Raw genomic sequence first — 18,905 nt, 5'->3', positions numbered from 1 at the left:
CAAGTGACACTGGAGTTTACATTTGTGACATTTAAAGGTGAAAGCATTAGTTATATTGAATGTATAATTTTAGTGAGTCGTTTACTACATGTACATATAGGCCCATTACTATATATATATATATATATATATATATATATATATATATATATATATATATATATATATATATATATATATATATATATATATATATATATATATATATATATATATGTTTCATAGCAGCCCAGCAGCTGGTCTGATTTATAGGGCAGGTGGATGGCAAACATTCATAACTGTAATCAAATCATCACCCCTCCGTCTCGGCAGGGCATCGCTAACTCGACAATCAACATTTATGGTCCTCGACAGCTTTCTTTCCCAATTTGTACAACTCCCTGCCTGTGCTGCTCGTGCAAGAGGTCAGCCTTCCCTGACTGGCAGCGTGAGAAAGGTTTGCAGCACGACTTCTAATGCTCGGCTCCACTCGTGAGATGGGTCACATCAAAGCAAGGCCACATCGGCGCCTTCGCTCGTGACAGGGTGGGGGTGCTGTGGAATGCACCAATTACCCACTCTGGTTCATTTACCTCTTCCAGGTAATAAAGAAAATGTATAAAATCATTAACATCACCCATTAAATCTATCACTACTAAGAACAAAGTGAAAGAAAAGGCATCTCGTATTTCAAGAAATGCAATCACCACGCAGACTTATCAACAAGTTGAACGAATTACCTGGAGCAGCTCTGCATATGGCTTAGATCACAAAAAACGATATAAAGGATAATTTGTTTGAAGACTAACGATTGCATCGTTGCTCTGGCACGGTGAGTTCACCCAGGACTGCTCAAAATTGTAGGTCTTTCTCCTTTCCCCCAGATCCTGTCGGGCTGGAGAACACGTTCCCTTCCGGCGCAGCTGGAACTCCTGGAATAGTTGGCTGATGCGATCTTGGTTGGTGAGTCTGAAACAAAGACAAAATATCGAAGGACATTGAGCTTGCCTGCTTCTGAGCCGATGCAGGACGAGCCAGCACGTGATGCGTTTTTATGCAATCCAAATGAACAAAAATACTTCGAGCCAAAATAAGAATTCACACAGGGAATGCATTCTTCTGGACAATAATAACACTAGAGCTTGTCCGGAGACGAGTCAAAGCAACTGTATCATGGCACAAAGCCGCTGGTCAGGCGCCAAGACGAGCCGATCCAAAAAACTTTTTAAAAAGGCAGAAATCGATCCGAAAGCTGGCTGCCTGACCGTGTTCCATTTTCAAAGTCAAATGGTGCTCGTCGATCAATTACAAGGTACAGCATGTCGTGGTTGTCAATGCCATCAAATTCGTTCACCCCCAACAAAGCTTTTAAAAAGTTTTCGTGAAAATCAAGGAGCTCAAGGTTCGAATGAACGCACGTTGAACTACTTGGGAAATTTCTTTCGATTGAATCGACGTTTTGTACATCAAGGAACATCCTTCAGAATCTCTATAAAATTGATTTTAAGGCAGATTTTGGATAGCACCACCTTTTCATCGGTGGCGTTTTGACGCACATTCTCAAGTTTTCCTGAGGGCAATAAGGGTCCATCCACAATGGGTGGACCTGTGCCGCATGTTGACAAGGATGGCATGACATTAACAAGCCAGCTGAGTTTTTTTATGCAACAACATCACAGTGAGATGGTAACTCTCCTGAAGGATGTCTAAAAATTAGGATGATGAAAAAAATAAATAAATAGGGAAATGAATTATTATCAGACGAGCGACGCACCTGAATTTAGAGAACAAAGTATTTGGATGAAGGATCGTGTGAAGACCAGCACGGTACATTTTGGTGCAGATAAGGGATGGAGGGAACAAGAGACCAGAATGAATGGCGGTATAACATCAAGAAGAGAAGCCGTGTCCAAGCATAAGCAATAAAATGCATGGAAAGCATTTCTATCCAAACTTGAAAAAAAAAGATGAACAATAAGTCAGGAAATGTAGTCCAGCCGAGTTGCCAACATGACGGCAAAAGGTGGAGTGTTTACCACGGCAGATGTCTGGATCTGTTCATAGAAACTGCGGAGATTTAAAAAATGTTTTTTTTTTTTTTAAAGAAGTGTCTGTGGCTGAACACCGTGGGAGGGGAAAGCATTGTGAGAGTTGCTCCGGGATGAAGAAGCCAGAGGGTTTGAGACATGCCTGCCCGACATCACACTGCAGAGGAAAAACACCGTTTTCCCATTTTCTGGGCCGAGGACAGCGGGCCTCTGTACAGCATAGGCTTTGGAAAGCATCCACCCCACTTCTAAAAGGCCTACATCCAGCCTCTTCTGCTCAAACACAATCATTCCATTGTTTTAGCCATGAGCAAAACCACCACCATCATCATCATCTCCTCCAACGCCCCCCCCCCCCACCACCCAACCCACATCTACATTACCCCAGTCCGTTTGCGAGACCTTTTCCTAACAGCCCGAGAACAAAACGAGTGTACATCTTGCAAGACAGGAGAACTTGGTGTGCAAAAGTATGGGAGACGATGGTAAACGGGATGGTTGTGCAGAGTAGAGCCATGCAAGTGTGATGTGGACATACTCTCTCAACTTGGTTACAATTTCAGCTTGTACATGTGCTCCCAGGTATGCTTCGACAGAAAGGTGGATATAGAAATTCTTCCATACCAGCATCGAACGGAGCAGGTTTGTCTCTTCGGACTCGAACACATTTCCTTTGTGGAGCTCGTGAGAGTTCCCTCAAAACAAGGAATTGGATAAACTTTTTTTTGAATTGAATCAAAACAAAGAATTAGAAAAATTGGATAACTGCTGTTGGAGCATTGAGGCAGAAGCTGCGGGCACAACAGCATGAATGGAAATCACAAGTAGAGTGCACACCAATGTGTGGGTAAACAAACGGGCAGAACGCACTATACTTGGGGAGGGGGTTGCGAGCTGGTCTGGTTCACATTACATTTTAAAGGAAACACACTTTTTAAAATGAGCAAAGCTAACAGGTACCAGGCATTTCATGCTTCGATGGCAATGCTCACCGGCTTTTCAAACAAACAAACAAAAATTCCTTTTTCCTCTCATATTTTGCTTATCCTTAACGAGATGCACAGTTTTGCTCAGAACACAAACAGATGACAATATGCAGCAAGGCCCCAAGAAAAACAATAGGACGATTGATTTAATTAACCAAACAGGGTGGTGTAATGGTTGGAGTCTGCGAGGTCAGCAGCTCAAAGCCAAACTGAGTCATACCAAAGACATTAATAAAAATGTTATGTGCTGCTTCCTTGCTTGATGCTCACCATTTAAAAGGATAGAGCACGGACAAACAACCATAAGGTGGCAAACATAGCGCAGGCTTTGATGGGCCTAATGGCCTCCTCATGCATTGAAGCTCCTTGTGAAGGAACTTGCATTGTATTTTAATTTGCTTCGTCTATTGTATTATTATTATTTATTGCAAATAAACAACGAAGTGTGTAATGAAACAATCCTTCAGAGGAGACATTAAGTTGGCTGTCCAACACGTAATTATACCGATGATGGTGGTCTTATTGAGATGGTACTCCGGAAGACATCCCGATTCGTGCCTCGACATCTCTGCACAGATCCGGTAAAGTTAAGATCACCGAAGCACTTGTATCACTTCATCCAGGTCTACAAATGGACAAACAATCAAAGCTGGATGATTAATCCCTTTATTAAATATCAGAATTCAAAATATACCTTACTCTACCTTTCTGGATTTACAAGTGACTTCGCATCTTCACAACCACTGATGAAAGACAACCACTCAATGTTTGCTCATTCCGTGGATATTGTGCACAGAGCGCATCGTTACGCTTCATCGGAGGAATGGCACAACTATGACCTCCCTCCCTAAAGTACATCTTGTTAACAGAATACGGTCTTGCACAAGCTTAAAACCCATATACAAAGTAAAAGCGGCAGATGGACTCTGCAGGAGAGGACATTTTGGGACAAATTTAGAGAGATTCTCGATCCTGTTACATCCCGACCTGAACACCTGAAAAAAATCAAGGTTCCAAGGTTCCTAAAAAAAAAAAATCAAGCCAAAATAAAACAACTTCCTATTTTGAAGGGTTATGAGCAGATGCCACACTCAGAGCCTCATCATACGTTGGCAGAAACTTCAAACTGAGAGCCTTGGAAGATGAATAAGGGGCACAGCAAAAGCCAGCGGGATGGACCGAGTTGGCTAGTTGGAAAGCGAGTAACCCAAAAAGCGTCCGCAAACATGAGGCAGCCAGCCGGAGGCGATTAGTGGTCGTTTGTTCTAGGTGCAGGCATCGTGCCGTCCCCCCGGCTCTGGTGAGCGTCTCAGACTTGTGACAGCGCCAACACAATCGAGAGGAAACGGTATCCCCCAGTCTTTCTAGCCTGCCGCGGCCTTCCTGCCAGGCTTGTCGGAGGCCGACCCATTACTGCAGCATTGCAACCTTGGCTCAACTTCTCCTGTCTCATGCTCCCCCACCCACACTTTACACACTCCCAAAACACCGATGGATTCCAAGCGTGCAAATGCACTTGAGAGAGGCTGGACATCACTGCCACTGAAAATGTCTCTCGAAGGTATTTGTAGAGCAATATCCTTTGAGAAATGAGGCCCAGCTGACGTAGAGGGGCATTTTCCTGTTTTCGGTCAACACAAGGTTGAGAATATACTACACTCTGGGTCCTTGGGGAAGGTGGCCAGGGAGTAAGCATTTCCTTAATAATACAAGGCCTTATGTGATGCTGATTGAGCATGACAATAGGTGGTGCAGTGGGTAGACTCCCGATCCACACCACCCATTTGTCCAGTGCTCGAGGCACAGGTGGTTGTAGGGTTTGAAATGGATCGCTGGTGAAAGTGCTCGAAATGTCACAATAATTTGGACATGGCATTATCAACAGAAACATCACGTCCTGCATGAAACAAAAAAAGGAAATCATGGTCTCGACAGAGGGAGTGACTGTTTGGTCAAATATTAAAAAAAAAACTTTCTTATTTCTCTACTAGCTGGTTGTGGGTTCCATTACCATGGCTGTTCACTTTCACCAATGCACAATTGGCAACCATGTTGAGTGTGCCAAACAAAAGTCATCAAGCGTTGAGGGAGGCATTCATCCTGTAATATATTAAGAAGCTAGTTTGAGGTTTTACGAGGCGTGAACCAAAAGGATACATCAAAATATTTTGCATTCAATAACCACAACCTTTAGATATGAAAAATAGTTGAGAAAGCCAAACCAATGAAAACAACAAAACGCTGCACTGGCCGAGCCTTTCATCTTTCATTGAAGGAATATTTCCAACCACTCTCTTTCTCTCTCTCCTTGTAGCATTACCGATATCACCAAATTCCATTTCCAAAATGACATTCTCTTTTCTCCATCAATACATTCCTTCCAATCTTAAACTGTCCTACCCTGCTTCCAAACCTGGGTTCACAGATTCCTGCACTGAAACTACTGAAGGCAAGGAACTTGCAATCTCAGCTTGGTTCGTAACAATCACACTCATGTTCCTTTGCCATCACAAGGAGTTTCATCTTCAATGATGCTCATCTCAATCTCAACCCTCCAATATCCTAGTGGCAGCTTGCCAAGTCTGGTGTTTGCTTAACTTCATTTCCTTCACTCGCCAAAGATAGCGTTGTTGTGAGCAGTTTGTGGAGCATCAAAAATGAGTTTTCTCTCAAAAGTTCCCGTGTCCCAAATCTATCTCCACCAACAACTTATTTAGCACACCCCCTCACACTTCCCCCAACCCTTGTTGTAGATTGTACCATTTCAAATGTGAATTTCTTTCCAAGCAATGTGGAGCAGATCCTCATCAGCCAAGTACTGTTCTGCTCAACTGGCCTGTCTTCTGTCCCTCCTCCTCAATAAGACCTTCACCTGCAGTTATCCACAATATGCATGCGAGATGACCAATGTTTTTTCCAATTATATCAAAGGGATAAAAACATACTCTCAGCTACAGTACAGGCCACTCAATATCCTCACAATTGCAGGTACAATGATGGAAAACGATTTTGTTGCAGACATGAAATTATTCATCTTTTCCAATTCGCTCATTAACAATGACCAATTTTTTTTTTTTTTTTTTGTGAACCAGGTCACTCAAAGCTGGACATGCTGTTTCTCCTGACTCACCGATGGATAGGAGTGGTGAACCTCAAAACACGAGGTAAGGTCAGTCTCTTGATATATATATATGTTGCAGATCTGAGTTTGGCATCCCGCTGTGCAGCCCAAGTTGTCATTCTTTGGCATCCAAGGTTGACTTCGTACCTGGCTGAAGGACCTCCTCAATATATCAAACCAACAGATTGTTCCATGGTGTCTTCTCTTCCACTCTTCCCTTCGAGGTTGGTGTTTCCCAGGACAACACCAGGTTGGTGTTTTAAGGGTGATTTTTTTTTTCCTCATTTACATCTACGATCTCTCTCGTTGGATTATCAACTCATTTTGCCGACTATCCCACCATACGCTACACATTTTCTCATTGTTGAAACAGACTGGCTGTGGCCATTTCGTTGGCTGGTTGAAAGGTCATTGATAAGAAGTTCAACCACCGGTTGAACACACTCATCATCCAACCAACTCACTCCTGGTTTGTCCACGTGATAAACTTCAAATCCTTTGCCTGAAGACTCCCCCCCCCCTGCCGAAGCTCCCTTCCTCCCATTGCCCCTCTTTTCTTATGTCTGTGGAACCATCCTCAAGCTTCTGTCAAGTCCTGCTCTTTCCTTCAAGCGTTCGAAGCATCAAGTCATCATCACCTTTTATCAAACCCTGTGCTTCAGAAGAATAACTTAGCTTTTCTACTCTTCGTGTATCATTGCATCAATACTTTGACCTTCATTTCCCATTGTCAGTGTTTTGTTCCTCTCGCAGCTCTTGCATATCTGTTAATGTAAACAAAATAAATTAACAACACAAAATGGTGAGTTTGAACAAGTTATAGAATAATGCCCATATTTCTGGCTGGGATGTGGCAGCATGTCCAACCTGGTCAAGCAAATATGAAACATTCCTACAATCTTGTACTTCATTGTCAGACAAGATTGTTTGTGAAGCAATAAGTGGCATTTACTCAGATTAGTCCAGAATCTGCTAATTCACAAACAAGCTACCTTTTTCTACAATATAAAATTAAAAGTCAAGTTCAGTGGCAGAAAATTGGATGCCAATCTGGAATTAAAAACAAGTGTGTGAATAAAGAGAAGAAAAAGAGGAATGTAGTTGAACCTGCGAATGCAAGTACAGTATGTATATAGTATTCTGATTCTGATGTACCATACTCTGTTACAGAGCATTGGTGCTGCCACAGCAGTTTCTTGGCAAGGGTTTTACTGGGTGGTTTGCCATTACCTTTCCAGCAGTAGTTAGGGTAGAAATTTGTAATTTGCTCATGGTGCCGGTGATAGCTTGCCTACTCTTTGAGGAGCACACCATAGGCTCTTTACCGACCACCAAGGAATGCTGACATATGAGACTCCCAGTTTAACGTCCATTCGAGGGACGGCAGATACACACCGATGAATGACCCTGCCTGTGAAACACTGGGATGACAGTTTATAGCAGGGTCAGGATTCAAACCCAGGCTCGACAGCTTAGAGGTGAGTGTGCGTACCTCAAGGTCTCGGCCATCCTGCCAGCTCACGCATATAGTATAAAAGGTAAAAAAAATGTAAACTGTGAACAAACGATGCACAAAGAGTGAAGCAATAATAAACAAATTATCCAAGAACTATGGGCTGTGAGAAAGCCTGACATGAAAATAAAAAGATGAAAAAAAACCCAAAACAATCAAGTTCAATTGAAAAGCACATTTTTGAAGGAGGAATAAATGGAAGAGTAAAGAGGTATAGGAGAACAAATCGATTGAAAACATCCTCTTACCTGCTTACAGTCCCGACTCTTAGTTCTCGGGTCCTAGCGGAACTCTCTCTGCCTCCCCTGCCGCCCATCACTTTCGCTCCTTCTTGCCACGACTCAGGCCTCCGTTGAGCATCTTTCCCAACTTGGGCCTCTCGCCGTACAATTTGGATCCTGCAATGAAAGGGCCATCTCCATGAGAATGGGCAAGCCGAATGCTGACGGACTCACATTTGGTGTCAGGCACTCCTGATGAAGTGAAAATCCAGCAAGTCATGTGTGTGTGTGTGTGTGTATTGATTGTTAGCTCAATCAGTCTTCTTTGGTTGTTTGGTGTTTTTCTTCTTCTTATTATTATTATTATTATTATTACCATTATTGTTATTATTCCTCCTCCTCTCTCTCTCCCTCCAATATTTTTGGACACTATGTTGTTCATAGAGATTAAATAATCAATAACAACAGGGATATACAACAAAACAGACATTCTTGAACTATACTTGGAGAATTACTCGTAAATACACCTCCAAGGTATTCATTCATTCGTGTAGCATGGCCGAAACAGAGGGTCAATTCTGTCAAAACAGTTTCTTTGGCATAGTTATAGTCCTGGATGGGGCACAACTCCAAAGCAAAATACTCCACCGAGGAAGAAGGAATTTCGAATTTGCTCAGGGCACCTGAAAGTTGCCTACTCTTCGCAAAGGACACCGGGGCATCGTTAACGTCCACCAACTTTAACGTTAAACGACCAGCTTAACGTCCATCTAAGGGACGGCATGCACATTGATGCCTCGCCCTACCCACAAATCAGTTTATAGCCGAGCCGAGATTCAAACAAATGCAAAGACATGAGTGTGCGGACCTCTCGGTCTAGGCTATCCTGCCTTCATGGTATGGTTTAAAATAAAAAAACACAAAGCAACTGTGTTTGTGAGCTCCACTTGTCACCTGGGATGGAACGAACACGGATGTTACTTAACTGAAGCCAATTACAGCTATGGGGGTTCATTGCACTTTATCATGACCCAGTTAAACAGCTCTCAGCAAACACAACATGTCACATTTTCACAACTTCCATCAAAAGTTACCAAAACTCTAAAACGTTGAAACTCTCTACCATTTCCAAAGACTTTCTGTCTGCGTAGATAGTTTCTTCGCATTCACCCATTATCATTTCCTTAGTCATCCTAGTATTGATGTGTAAAAGCCTGCTGTTTCACTTTGTTCTTTGATTCTGTATAGAAGCCTTTATATTTCATTGACAGACTCTGTGAGCAAAGTCCTGTCATCTGCATACCTGATACAGAAATATGAATCTTTCTATCACCGACTGCAATGCTACCAGTGCAGTTCTCTATTAAGCAGAGTAGTGCACAGGATGCATCCTTGTCTCATGCTTCTAGAAGCTTCAAACCAGTCAGAATTTCCAACTAACACAGCATTTCTGTCCTTCATAGAGCTTCTTTATGAGCCAGATGAGGTGTGCAGGGATTCCCATTTCTGTCAATATCTTCCAGAGGAGGCTGTGTTACACAATTGAATGCTTTGTTGTAATCTAAGAAACAGATAATAAGCTTCCTTTTATATTCTCTACAACTTTCAATCATGTGTTCAACATTGCCTATCTGGTCATAAGTGACACGTCCTCTTCTGAATCCAGATTTTTCGACAGGAAATTGTCTTTCTGCCTCGGATCTCAGCCATTCTTGAATAGTTTTAAGGAGGATCGCGCTCGCATGTGAAATCAATGTGATGCTTCCATTGTTTTCACATGCTCTGGTGTCAACTTTTTGTTTTGCAACAGGACGGAGATGGATTGTTGCCATTCGGATGCCCACTGTCCAATTTCCCATATCTTATTGCAAAGTTTGTGCATTAGCAGGATGCTAGATTCTCTAGGGTGTTGATTTGCTCTCCTGTTACACTGACAATTCCAGGAGATTTATTATTACCCCACGTGCATGAAGTGAAAAGTGGGGTTAAGCAATTGGTTCACTTGGTTTGTCTGTCTATTTCTTGACAAACGTCATTTTATGATGGAGGAACAACGTCATTTCAATTGAATATTATATTTTGTACATGAATCGGAACATCGGAAAACAAACTTGGAGGTTATCAGTACTTTGACTCTGAATTTGGCAAATTGTATGGAATCTCACCCTGATCGCACATGTGCAGAGAAGAAAGAGTAAAGTAATTTTTTTGGTCTTTCTGCTTTCCTGGCACAAAGTGGAAAATCATTCCAAACAGGAAAGTTACTGTTTTTCGGGACATTATACAAGGACACAAACAACAGGTACGAAGAACTAAATTACCAGTCATGTAAAAGACTATAAAAATAAGGTGGTGTCAAAAGATGCTGTATCAATGGCAATAAACTTCTGAATAATTTTATTTTCTATAACCTTTAAAATCTTCATTTTATTTCAATTGAATTATACACTTCAACACTGTGGAACACTGATGCCCTTTTTAGCACTTTCAAAACCCTTCCAGTTGGCACTTGAACAAAATATTTCGGCATTTTACGTCATCTCGACCGATCAAATTTGCCGCTCACAGACCCCGTCCATGTTTGACAGGTCACAGGTCTATAAGAGTCGTTGGCGTTGTCGTTGGGGGTCGATTTTTTAAATGTGCACCCATTAGTCAGTTGACCTCACCCACCATGGCACCCACACTAAATGATATGGCCACCATCTTGTTTTTTTTTTCCAGTGGGCCAAGGATATCAGGACTGTAGGCCTTTGCTGATTAAATACTGACTGGGTTTGTCGTGTCAGATTTCCATTGGTTTTGTTTGGGTCGAGACTTAATCATGACGAGGGACCCCCCCCCCCAAAAAAAAAAACGAATCATATATCAATTAATAGTGAGGTTGAATCAAACCCGTCAGAACGCACAGGAATCAAATGTTACGTTACGCAATCAAGCGTTACATTACGTAAATTATTCAAATAAAAAATAGTGTTATGTCGTTTTTGAATGGCCCCACATTGGGGTTAAACAATCTGTGACCGTGTGACGAACCAGCTCGTTCTGATGTAACCATGGCAGAGGTTGACATGTATAAGAGGTGTCGAGTAAATTTTTTAATAGCGCAATAAATGTGCATTTCCCAATCACACTGTTCACCTTTTAAGAGTGCTTCAGATGCGCGTTTCCCAATCGGCCCGTTACCGTATTTTGTAGCAGGTTGTGAGCGCAGTGCAGACATTCTTGTTTTCTCAAGACTGCTCAGGGCGAGATGTTACATGAACTCGCTGCAATTTTTCAGGTTTTTGATTGCTACACAAACTTCACGGCAGAAAGAATATCTGGTTTGTTTTCTATATCCTAGTTATTTGTCTTGATTACTTTTGGGCTTTTGTATATTTGGGTAAAGGTCTTCAACAGTATTGTTTCCAACGGTTCGGTATATCTTTACATTGCAAAGACTTGTCCTTCTTTCCCAAGAACTACATTGAGTCGACTTTTCAATTTTCCAGTGATGTTATTGACTGATTGAGACAAGTTTTCGTGTTGTTGGCTTTACTTTGTTGTTATAAATCATTAAATTTTCTTTATTTATTAGACATCACACAAATGTAAATGAACACTCGTTTTACTCTGCACGTGTTACACATCACGTACAGTGAATTTCACCTCACTGTGCCTTGTATTTATTAAAAATGCTTCTGAACACCGCCATTGAGGCCCGGTTACAAGTCACCGTCTACATTTCCAAAAGAAGAGACGGAATTACTCTTCAATGGAAAATGGTTTTTGAATTATTTTTTATTTTTATCCTGAAAAAAATAGAACGTAGTGAACACACAATCATGTTTTTAAAAACTGGCCTTTGGAATCCTTGTTAAATCGTCCTTTTGAAGGGGGACAGACATCACACAAACACATATCGTGTTTTATATGGTAGATTAGCCGTTCTTTTCTAACTAGGAATTTTCTCTTTTGTTTCTTCTCAATAATGTTGAGCTTGTTTCGTCTCAAATATCTTCTGAATCTTTCTCTTCCTCATCTTGCATTATTATGTTGAATCCGTTTTGTACATGATCCGTGTAACCAGCACTTATATTAGTTAGATTGAATATTCGTGGCTTGGATGTGCTTTTCAATTTAGCGGGCTTGGTTTTAAGGGCAGTGCGCAGTAGTTGGCGATCAGAACCGCAGTCTACACCAGGAAGTGCACTCACATTTTTAGCTCACCTGGAACGTAGTTTGGGGGAGCTTATGTGATGGCGTGTTGTCCGTCCGTCCATCCACAAATATTTTAACTTCTTCTCTGAAACTACAGATATGGTTTCGGTGAAAGTTAACCACAACGTTGGGAAACATAAACCACATATGCACCAAAGTTTGTTCATGGCATTAGAAAAAAAAATCGTGCCCAAAGGGTGTCCACAGTGGTTGCCCACAAAAAATGTATTTGCTTTCTTCTCCAAAACTTCCCACACAATTTCGACAAAACCTGGCCACAACCTTCCTCATCTATTATGTACCAAAGTTTGTTCACGCCATTCAAAATTTTGAGGTCTAAAGAGGACTCCGGGGGGCGGGGGGGAGGGTTGCCCCCCCTAAAATAGGTATTTGCTTTCTACTCAGAAACTACACAAACAATTCTGATGAAACTTGACTTCAACCTTCATCTCCAATTATGCACCAAAGATTTTGCATGGCATTAAAAATATTGGGGTATAAGGGGGTGTACAGGGGGGTTGCTCCCCAAATGAGGTATTTGCTTTCTCTCAGGAACTACACACACAAATCCGATGAAACGTCACCACAACCTTCATCATCCGTGATGTACCAAAGTTTGTTCATGACGTGAAAAAAATCGGGGCCTTAGGGGGAATAAAGGGGGGTTGCCCCCCAAAATATGTATTTACTTTTTTTCTCCAAAACTACACACACAATTTTGATAAAATTTGACCACAACCATCATTACCCATGATGGACCTAAGATTTTTCACACCATGAAAAGAATTTTTTAAAATTAATTAATTGATTAAAAAGCGGGGTCCAAGGGTGTCTCTGGGGGTGGGGGGAGGAAGTTTCTCCCCAAAAGAGGTATTTCCTTTCTTCTCAAAAACTACACACACAATTCCGATGAAACTTGACCACTGCCTTCATCACCCGTGATGTACTAAAGTTTGTTCACAACATTAAAAAAGTAAGGTCGTAGGGATTCTATGTGTGGGTTTACCCCGCCCCACCCCACCCCCCCCGAATTATGTATTTGCATTCTTCTCTAAAACCACACACAAAGTTTCGATGAAACTTCACAACAACCTTTATCACCCATGATGTATCAAGGTTTGTTCATGGCATTAAAAAAAATCCAAAGGTATTTACTTTCTTCTCCATTATATATTTTGTGGGTCATCTGTGCTGACCAGTGATTGCCTGATTATCTTCTCCAGCCACTACCAGGTGAGCGCCCAGGGGTATTGCCCCGATGTTTGATTGAGGATTGCCATCAATTTTGGCTCATGCAGTAATCATTCTGGTTTTTAGACAGGTCGTTTCAAGATATCCTTGAATAAAGAATTCTTGGGTGATGTTGGAAAGTGGTGTTAGATATAACTAAGCTATTTCCTGCACAGAACTCAAGAGTTTTTCTCCTTGTTCCTTCCATTCAGCTAGACTGATTGCTGATCACGAGAGTTATGTGTTTGTTCCCATCGCTGAAGGAGAGGGTATTGCATTTGGGTCCATTTGTCTGTCTGTCTGTCTGTCTGTCTGTCTGGTTGTCCGCAAAGAACTTTAGCGTTTTTCTCTGTAACGGCTTGTCAGATTGAGATGAAAATTTCATCACAGGAGCGACTACACATGTCAAACGTTTTAATGATAATGATAATGTCATAGGTCACATGGTGTGGCAGCCACGTTGGAAAAACCAAAAAACATTGAACCTCCATCACTGAAACCGTTCCATGGAAAAAATTGAAACTTGGCACATGGCAAGTACTCCTAATGGGGAACAAGTGATTTTTTTCATGACATCATAGGTGCCTTCATTTGGACGTCATAATTGCATATGTAGAACGCTACATCTGATCAGTATGAACATTTTTGAGGGTCATCGAGGGATAAAATGGTCCACAGAAAAAAGATTGATGATGTCATCAGTCACATGATTTGGCAGCCATATTATTCGTTTTTTTTTTTTAAACTTCAAAAATCTTCTCTGAAGTAGATGAACAGATTGAGGTGAAACTACACGTATGACTACCTATCCATGAGGAACAAAACGCACAATGACATCATAGGTCACATGGTTTGGCAGCTATATGTTATTTACCCTCAAACTGATAAAAAAAATCTTATTCAAAACGCCTGGACTGATCGAGGGGAAACTTAACACAAATTTTCCCCAAGCCTTGGCTGTACACGTTTGTTAAGGAATAAATGAGGTCACATGGTTTGGCAGCCATATTTGATTGAAGAAAATATTTGTAATGTGGTTTTCACATTTTGTAAATGTGGTTTTCCCAGGAAAGATAATGGCAGATAGTGAGACCCAGATGCTTGAATGAAAGGACTTCTTCCAGAGGATTGTTGAGAAAGTAGATGGGAGGGGGGTTCCAAACAGTCCTTTCGGAGAGACATAGTGAGAGTGTGAGATTTGTCTGGATTGAAAGACATGTTCCACGTGTTGGACCAGTTTGTGATTTTACCCAGATTTGCAGAGAGCGAAGAAGCTGCTGCTTGCCGATCTGAGGGATGACAGATGGTACGGCAGATGGCTGAGTCATCAGCAGAGATAAAGAGGATTTTCCAGAGAGTCGGAGAGATCATTGATGAAAACCAGAAAAACAACAGGGTCCAGAACGCTACCTTGAGGAACTCCAGCCTGGACAGGAAGAGAAGATGAAAGAACTCCATTTAGGGCCACACGTTGGCTGCGACAGGAGAGCTAGGAAGCTGAAATTTGGGGACACAAGTGAAGATGTGCTTTGGTAAAAAGGGTATTTTTATTTTTTTATGAATCAGTAAGTCGATCAATTCCTTAATTATTGTCGATTTAATATGACCCAAGACCGGCAAATCTGCAGAGGACAGACGAAGCCTGCGAATCGCAGATGAGAAAAGAGTCTGGGCCAGTCGAAAAAACGGAGCTCTAGGCTTTTTTCAAAGTCGATCCCAAGAACAAGAAAACGATTTGTGACCAGCGATAAGGGACCAGTTCCTGGTCCAACAAAAGCGACACCCGACCTCCGTTTCTGAAAAACACGGCTTTTGGAAGATGCTACACATGATTGAAGAAAATATTGGAGGTGGCCCTGAAAATGGCCGGGCCAAAGGACTGTTGCACAGAAATCTTGCACCAATAAAAGCATTTGGGATGGTCGCGAAAACTCGCTTCACAAATAGTATCAATTACGTACAAATTACTGGAATTTACAATAATCATAAAAACATTACATGTAACAATCCTTAGTCCGTAGTGTGAACAAAACAATATTTAGTTGTCCAGACTGTCTGTGCATAGTATGAACGGGCACATTTCATAATATACAGAGCATCTGTCCATAGTATGAATGGACGTATTTCATAATGTACGGATCGTCTGTCCATAGTATGAATGGGAGCATTTCATAATGTACGGACTGTCTGTCCATAGTATGAATGGGAGCATTTCATAATGTACGGACCTTCTGTCCAGAGTAAGAATGGGCATATTTCGAAATGTACGGACCGACTGTCCATAGTAAGAATGGACGTATTTTGTAATGTACGGATCGTCTGTCCATAGTACGAATGGGCGTATTTCATAATGTACAGATCGTCTGTCCATAGTATGAATGGACATATTTCGTAATGTACGGATCGTCTGTCCAGAGTAAGAATGGACGTATTTCATAATGTACAGATCGTCTGTCCATAGTATGAATTGACGTATTTCATAATGTACGGATAGTCTGTCCATAGTACGAATGGGCGTATTTCATAATGTACAGATCGTCTATCCATCGTATGAATGGACGTATTTCGTAATGTATGGACCGACTGTCCATAGTACGAAAGGGCGTATTTCATAATGTACAGATAGTCTGTCCATAGTATGAATGGACGTATTTCATAATGTACAGATAGTCTGTCCATAGTATGAATGGACGTATTTCGTAATGTATGGACCGTCTGTCCAGAGTAAGAATGGACGTATTTCATAATGTACAGATCGTCTGTCCATGGTATGAATGGACGTATTTCGTAATGCACGGACCGACTGTCCATGGTATGAATGGACGTATTTCGTAATGTACGGACCGACTGTCCATGGTATGAATGGACGTATTTCGTAATGCACGGACCGACTGTCCATGGTATGAATGGACGTATTTCGTAATGCACGGACCGACTGTCCATGGTATGAATGGACGTATTTCGTAATGTACGGATCGACTGTCCATGGTATGAATGGACGTATTTCGTAATGCACGGACCGACTGTCCATGGTATGAATGGACGTATTTCGTAATGTACGGACCGACTGTCCATGGTATGAATGGACGTATTTCGTAATGTACGGACCGACTGTCCATGGTATGAATGGATGTATTTCATAATGTACGGATCGACTGTCCATGGTATGAATGGACGTATTTCGTAATGTATGGACCGACTGTCCATGGTATGAATGGATGTATTTTGTAATGTACGGACCGACTGTCCATGGTATGAATGGGCGTATTTCGTAATGTACGGACCGTCTGTCCTGCACAATTGCACAATTCTGCACAATTCAAATTAGGCTCAAATATCATCATCATCATGTCTCAAGCGATTGCGATTGAAAGTTATAGAGCACAATAATGACTGACTGACAGTGGGAGATACGTACATGTAACCACACTTGCGGCAGGTCAGTTAACTTCCATATTTATGCCTTAATGGTGAAAAGAAAGCTGATTTTTGTTAGAAGTTGATCTTAGCCATTATTAGCCTAACCCTAGTGACCACTAGCGCCATCAAAAATTTGGAGGGAACTAACCACAAAAGTTGGAGCCATCTGACGGCAAATGCAGAAATCGATAAACGAAAAAGAATCACAGTGCCTGATACTCACTCTGTATCGAAACCCGTGCAAAGCAATCGAAAAAGTGTCTATGAGTTCAGACTTTTTACTTTGGCAGAGAACTGACTGAGAATTTAAAAAGTGATCGATTTGTTTGCCGTTGTTTGGGTGTTGCTGGGGAGAAATTTTTGAGAAAAACGCTCAAAAAAGCTCTATTTATGGGGAAAACTGCCCGCACGCATATGATATTGTTAAAACATCCTATGAACAATATTTGTCAATGACTTATCGCCAGTTATTAATTACTTATTTCTTTTGTTGGGGAATATCTCAGCCACCTTTTGAGGTAGGATGCTGATATTTGGAAAAAAATAGTGAACAAGTGATTTGGCGATCAAGGGTGGTTTTTTTTTGGTATGCTCTTTGCCAGTTGATGAAATAAAAATATTTTTACGATTATTATTTATTTATTTTAATTATGCAATCAATCAATTAATCAATTATTGTACACCACTCCCTCCCAATTCCGTCTCCATGTGCTGCACGGTGGCATCGGCAGGTGCCAAAGGCTCCTCAGCAATGCCGTGCGCTGGAGGATTGTTTCTAATTTATGTGGCATGGGGGTGGTGTACTTTGAATGTACCTCTACTCGTTATGTCACATTAATTACGTAACACACCAGCACACAAATGCCACACAAAAAACACCCTACAAACTACACAAACACCACACAAATGAAATCCTGGCGAGGGTCTGCAATCTCCGATTGCTCTTTTTCTTGTTTGGAATTGTATTCAATGAGTCTTGAAGTTTGTCGTAAAAAAAATTCAGTTTCTTCTTCATCAGCTGTGGATGTTGGTGAATGGACTCAAATTAGCATGATGTTAATTGGCTTTGATTTTAAACTCGATTGTTCTTATTCTAGAAATGATAGGATTGCATCCTTGTACACATCATGACAATTCTTGATGAACCACAGATGCTCTCCACTCTGCTTGTTTCCTGAATAAGAAACTGTGCCCTCATTTTTAGTGGTGAACTGATGTTTTCCTGTCCAGCAGATTTCATCAAGTCCAAAGACATCTATTTTGCATTATTCTATTCCTTTCATAACATTTTCAAACCTTCCAGTACGAAAAAGAGTCCGTACATACCATGTGTGGGTTGTTTTGTCAATAGGGCTGAATATATAACAGTATTGGCAATGTGATTTTAAAATCCCAACAAAAAACTTGCTCAATGTTAAAAAAAAAAGAGGCCACAAAAAGATCTTTCATTAATTTTTTTTGTTGGCTTACCAGACGGTTTATGAAAATGAAAAGCCGACATTCCAATTTTTTAAGGGAGCCCACCACTCGTTTCATGTTTCAAACCGAAGCAGCCATTTCTCTGGACTAGCATTGTTCTGCACAGGCCAAGGATCACACTTTGTAATCTCTGAGTACACGCCAAACACGTGGGAAAAGAGTTGGATGAAGACTGGTTATTATTAGATTTGCACTTTCATTTATCACATGTTGAATTGGCACAGAAATGGAGAATTGATGGTGACATGAAGAACGTTGTTGGAGCTCTTCCAAATGCTACAGGTTGGAGAACTTTCCTACGCTAAAGTTTTGCTGAAAAACAAACAGCTAAGTTAAGAAGTGGTTGTTATTAACTTTTCTCCCTGTCTGTCTGTCTGTCTGTCTGTCTGTCTGTCTGTCTGTCTGTCTGTCTGTCTGTCTGTCTGTCTATCTCTCTGTGTCTATCTCTCTGTGTCTCTCTCTGTCTCTCTCTCTCTCTCTCTCTGTCTCTCTCTCTCTCTGTCTCTCTCTCTCTCTGTCTCTCTCTCTCTGTGTCTATCTCTCTCTCTCTGTCTCTCTCTGTCTCTGTCTCTCTCTCTCTCTGTCTCTGTCTCTGTCTCTCTCTCTCTCTCTCTGTCTCTCTCTCTCTGTCTCTCTCTCTCTTTGTCTCTCTCGCTCTCTGTCTCTCTCTCTCTCTGTCTCTCTCTCTCTGTCTCTCTCTCTCTC

The 18,905-nt window shown here is 41.4% G+C and overlaps 1 protein-coding gene across 3 annotated transcripts in view; it reads right to left on the bottom strand.

Annotated features, from left to right (window-relative positions):
* The window catches only part of LOC147028892 (partitioning defective 3 homolog), a 336,652-nt gene that overhangs the window by 8,739 nt on the left and 309,008 nt on the right, over positions 1-18,905 (bottom strand). For all 3 annotated transcript variants that reach the window (XM_085879726.1, XM_085879725.1, XM_085879727.1), the window contains 2 exons: positions 7,896-8,045; positions 789-948 (listed from right to left, as the gene is read on the bottom strand). In XM_085879726.1, coding sequence (XP_085735852.1) covers positions 789-948; positions 7,896-8,045 — 310 coding nt within the window. The remainder of the gene's footprint in view (positions 1-788; positions 949-7,895; positions 8,046-18,905) is intronic.

Source organism: Eptatretus burgeri, chromosome 4 (assembly GCF_056783735.1).
Source record: "Eptatretus burgeri isolate ZD-2024b chromosome 4, Ebu_testis_v1, whole genome shotgun sequence".
NCBI lineage: Eukaryota > Metazoa > Chordata > Myxini > Myxiniformes > Myxinidae > Eptatretus > Eptatretus burgeri.
Note: the sequence above shows the minus strand (reverse complement) of the source record. Positions and strands in the feature narration are given on the sequence as shown.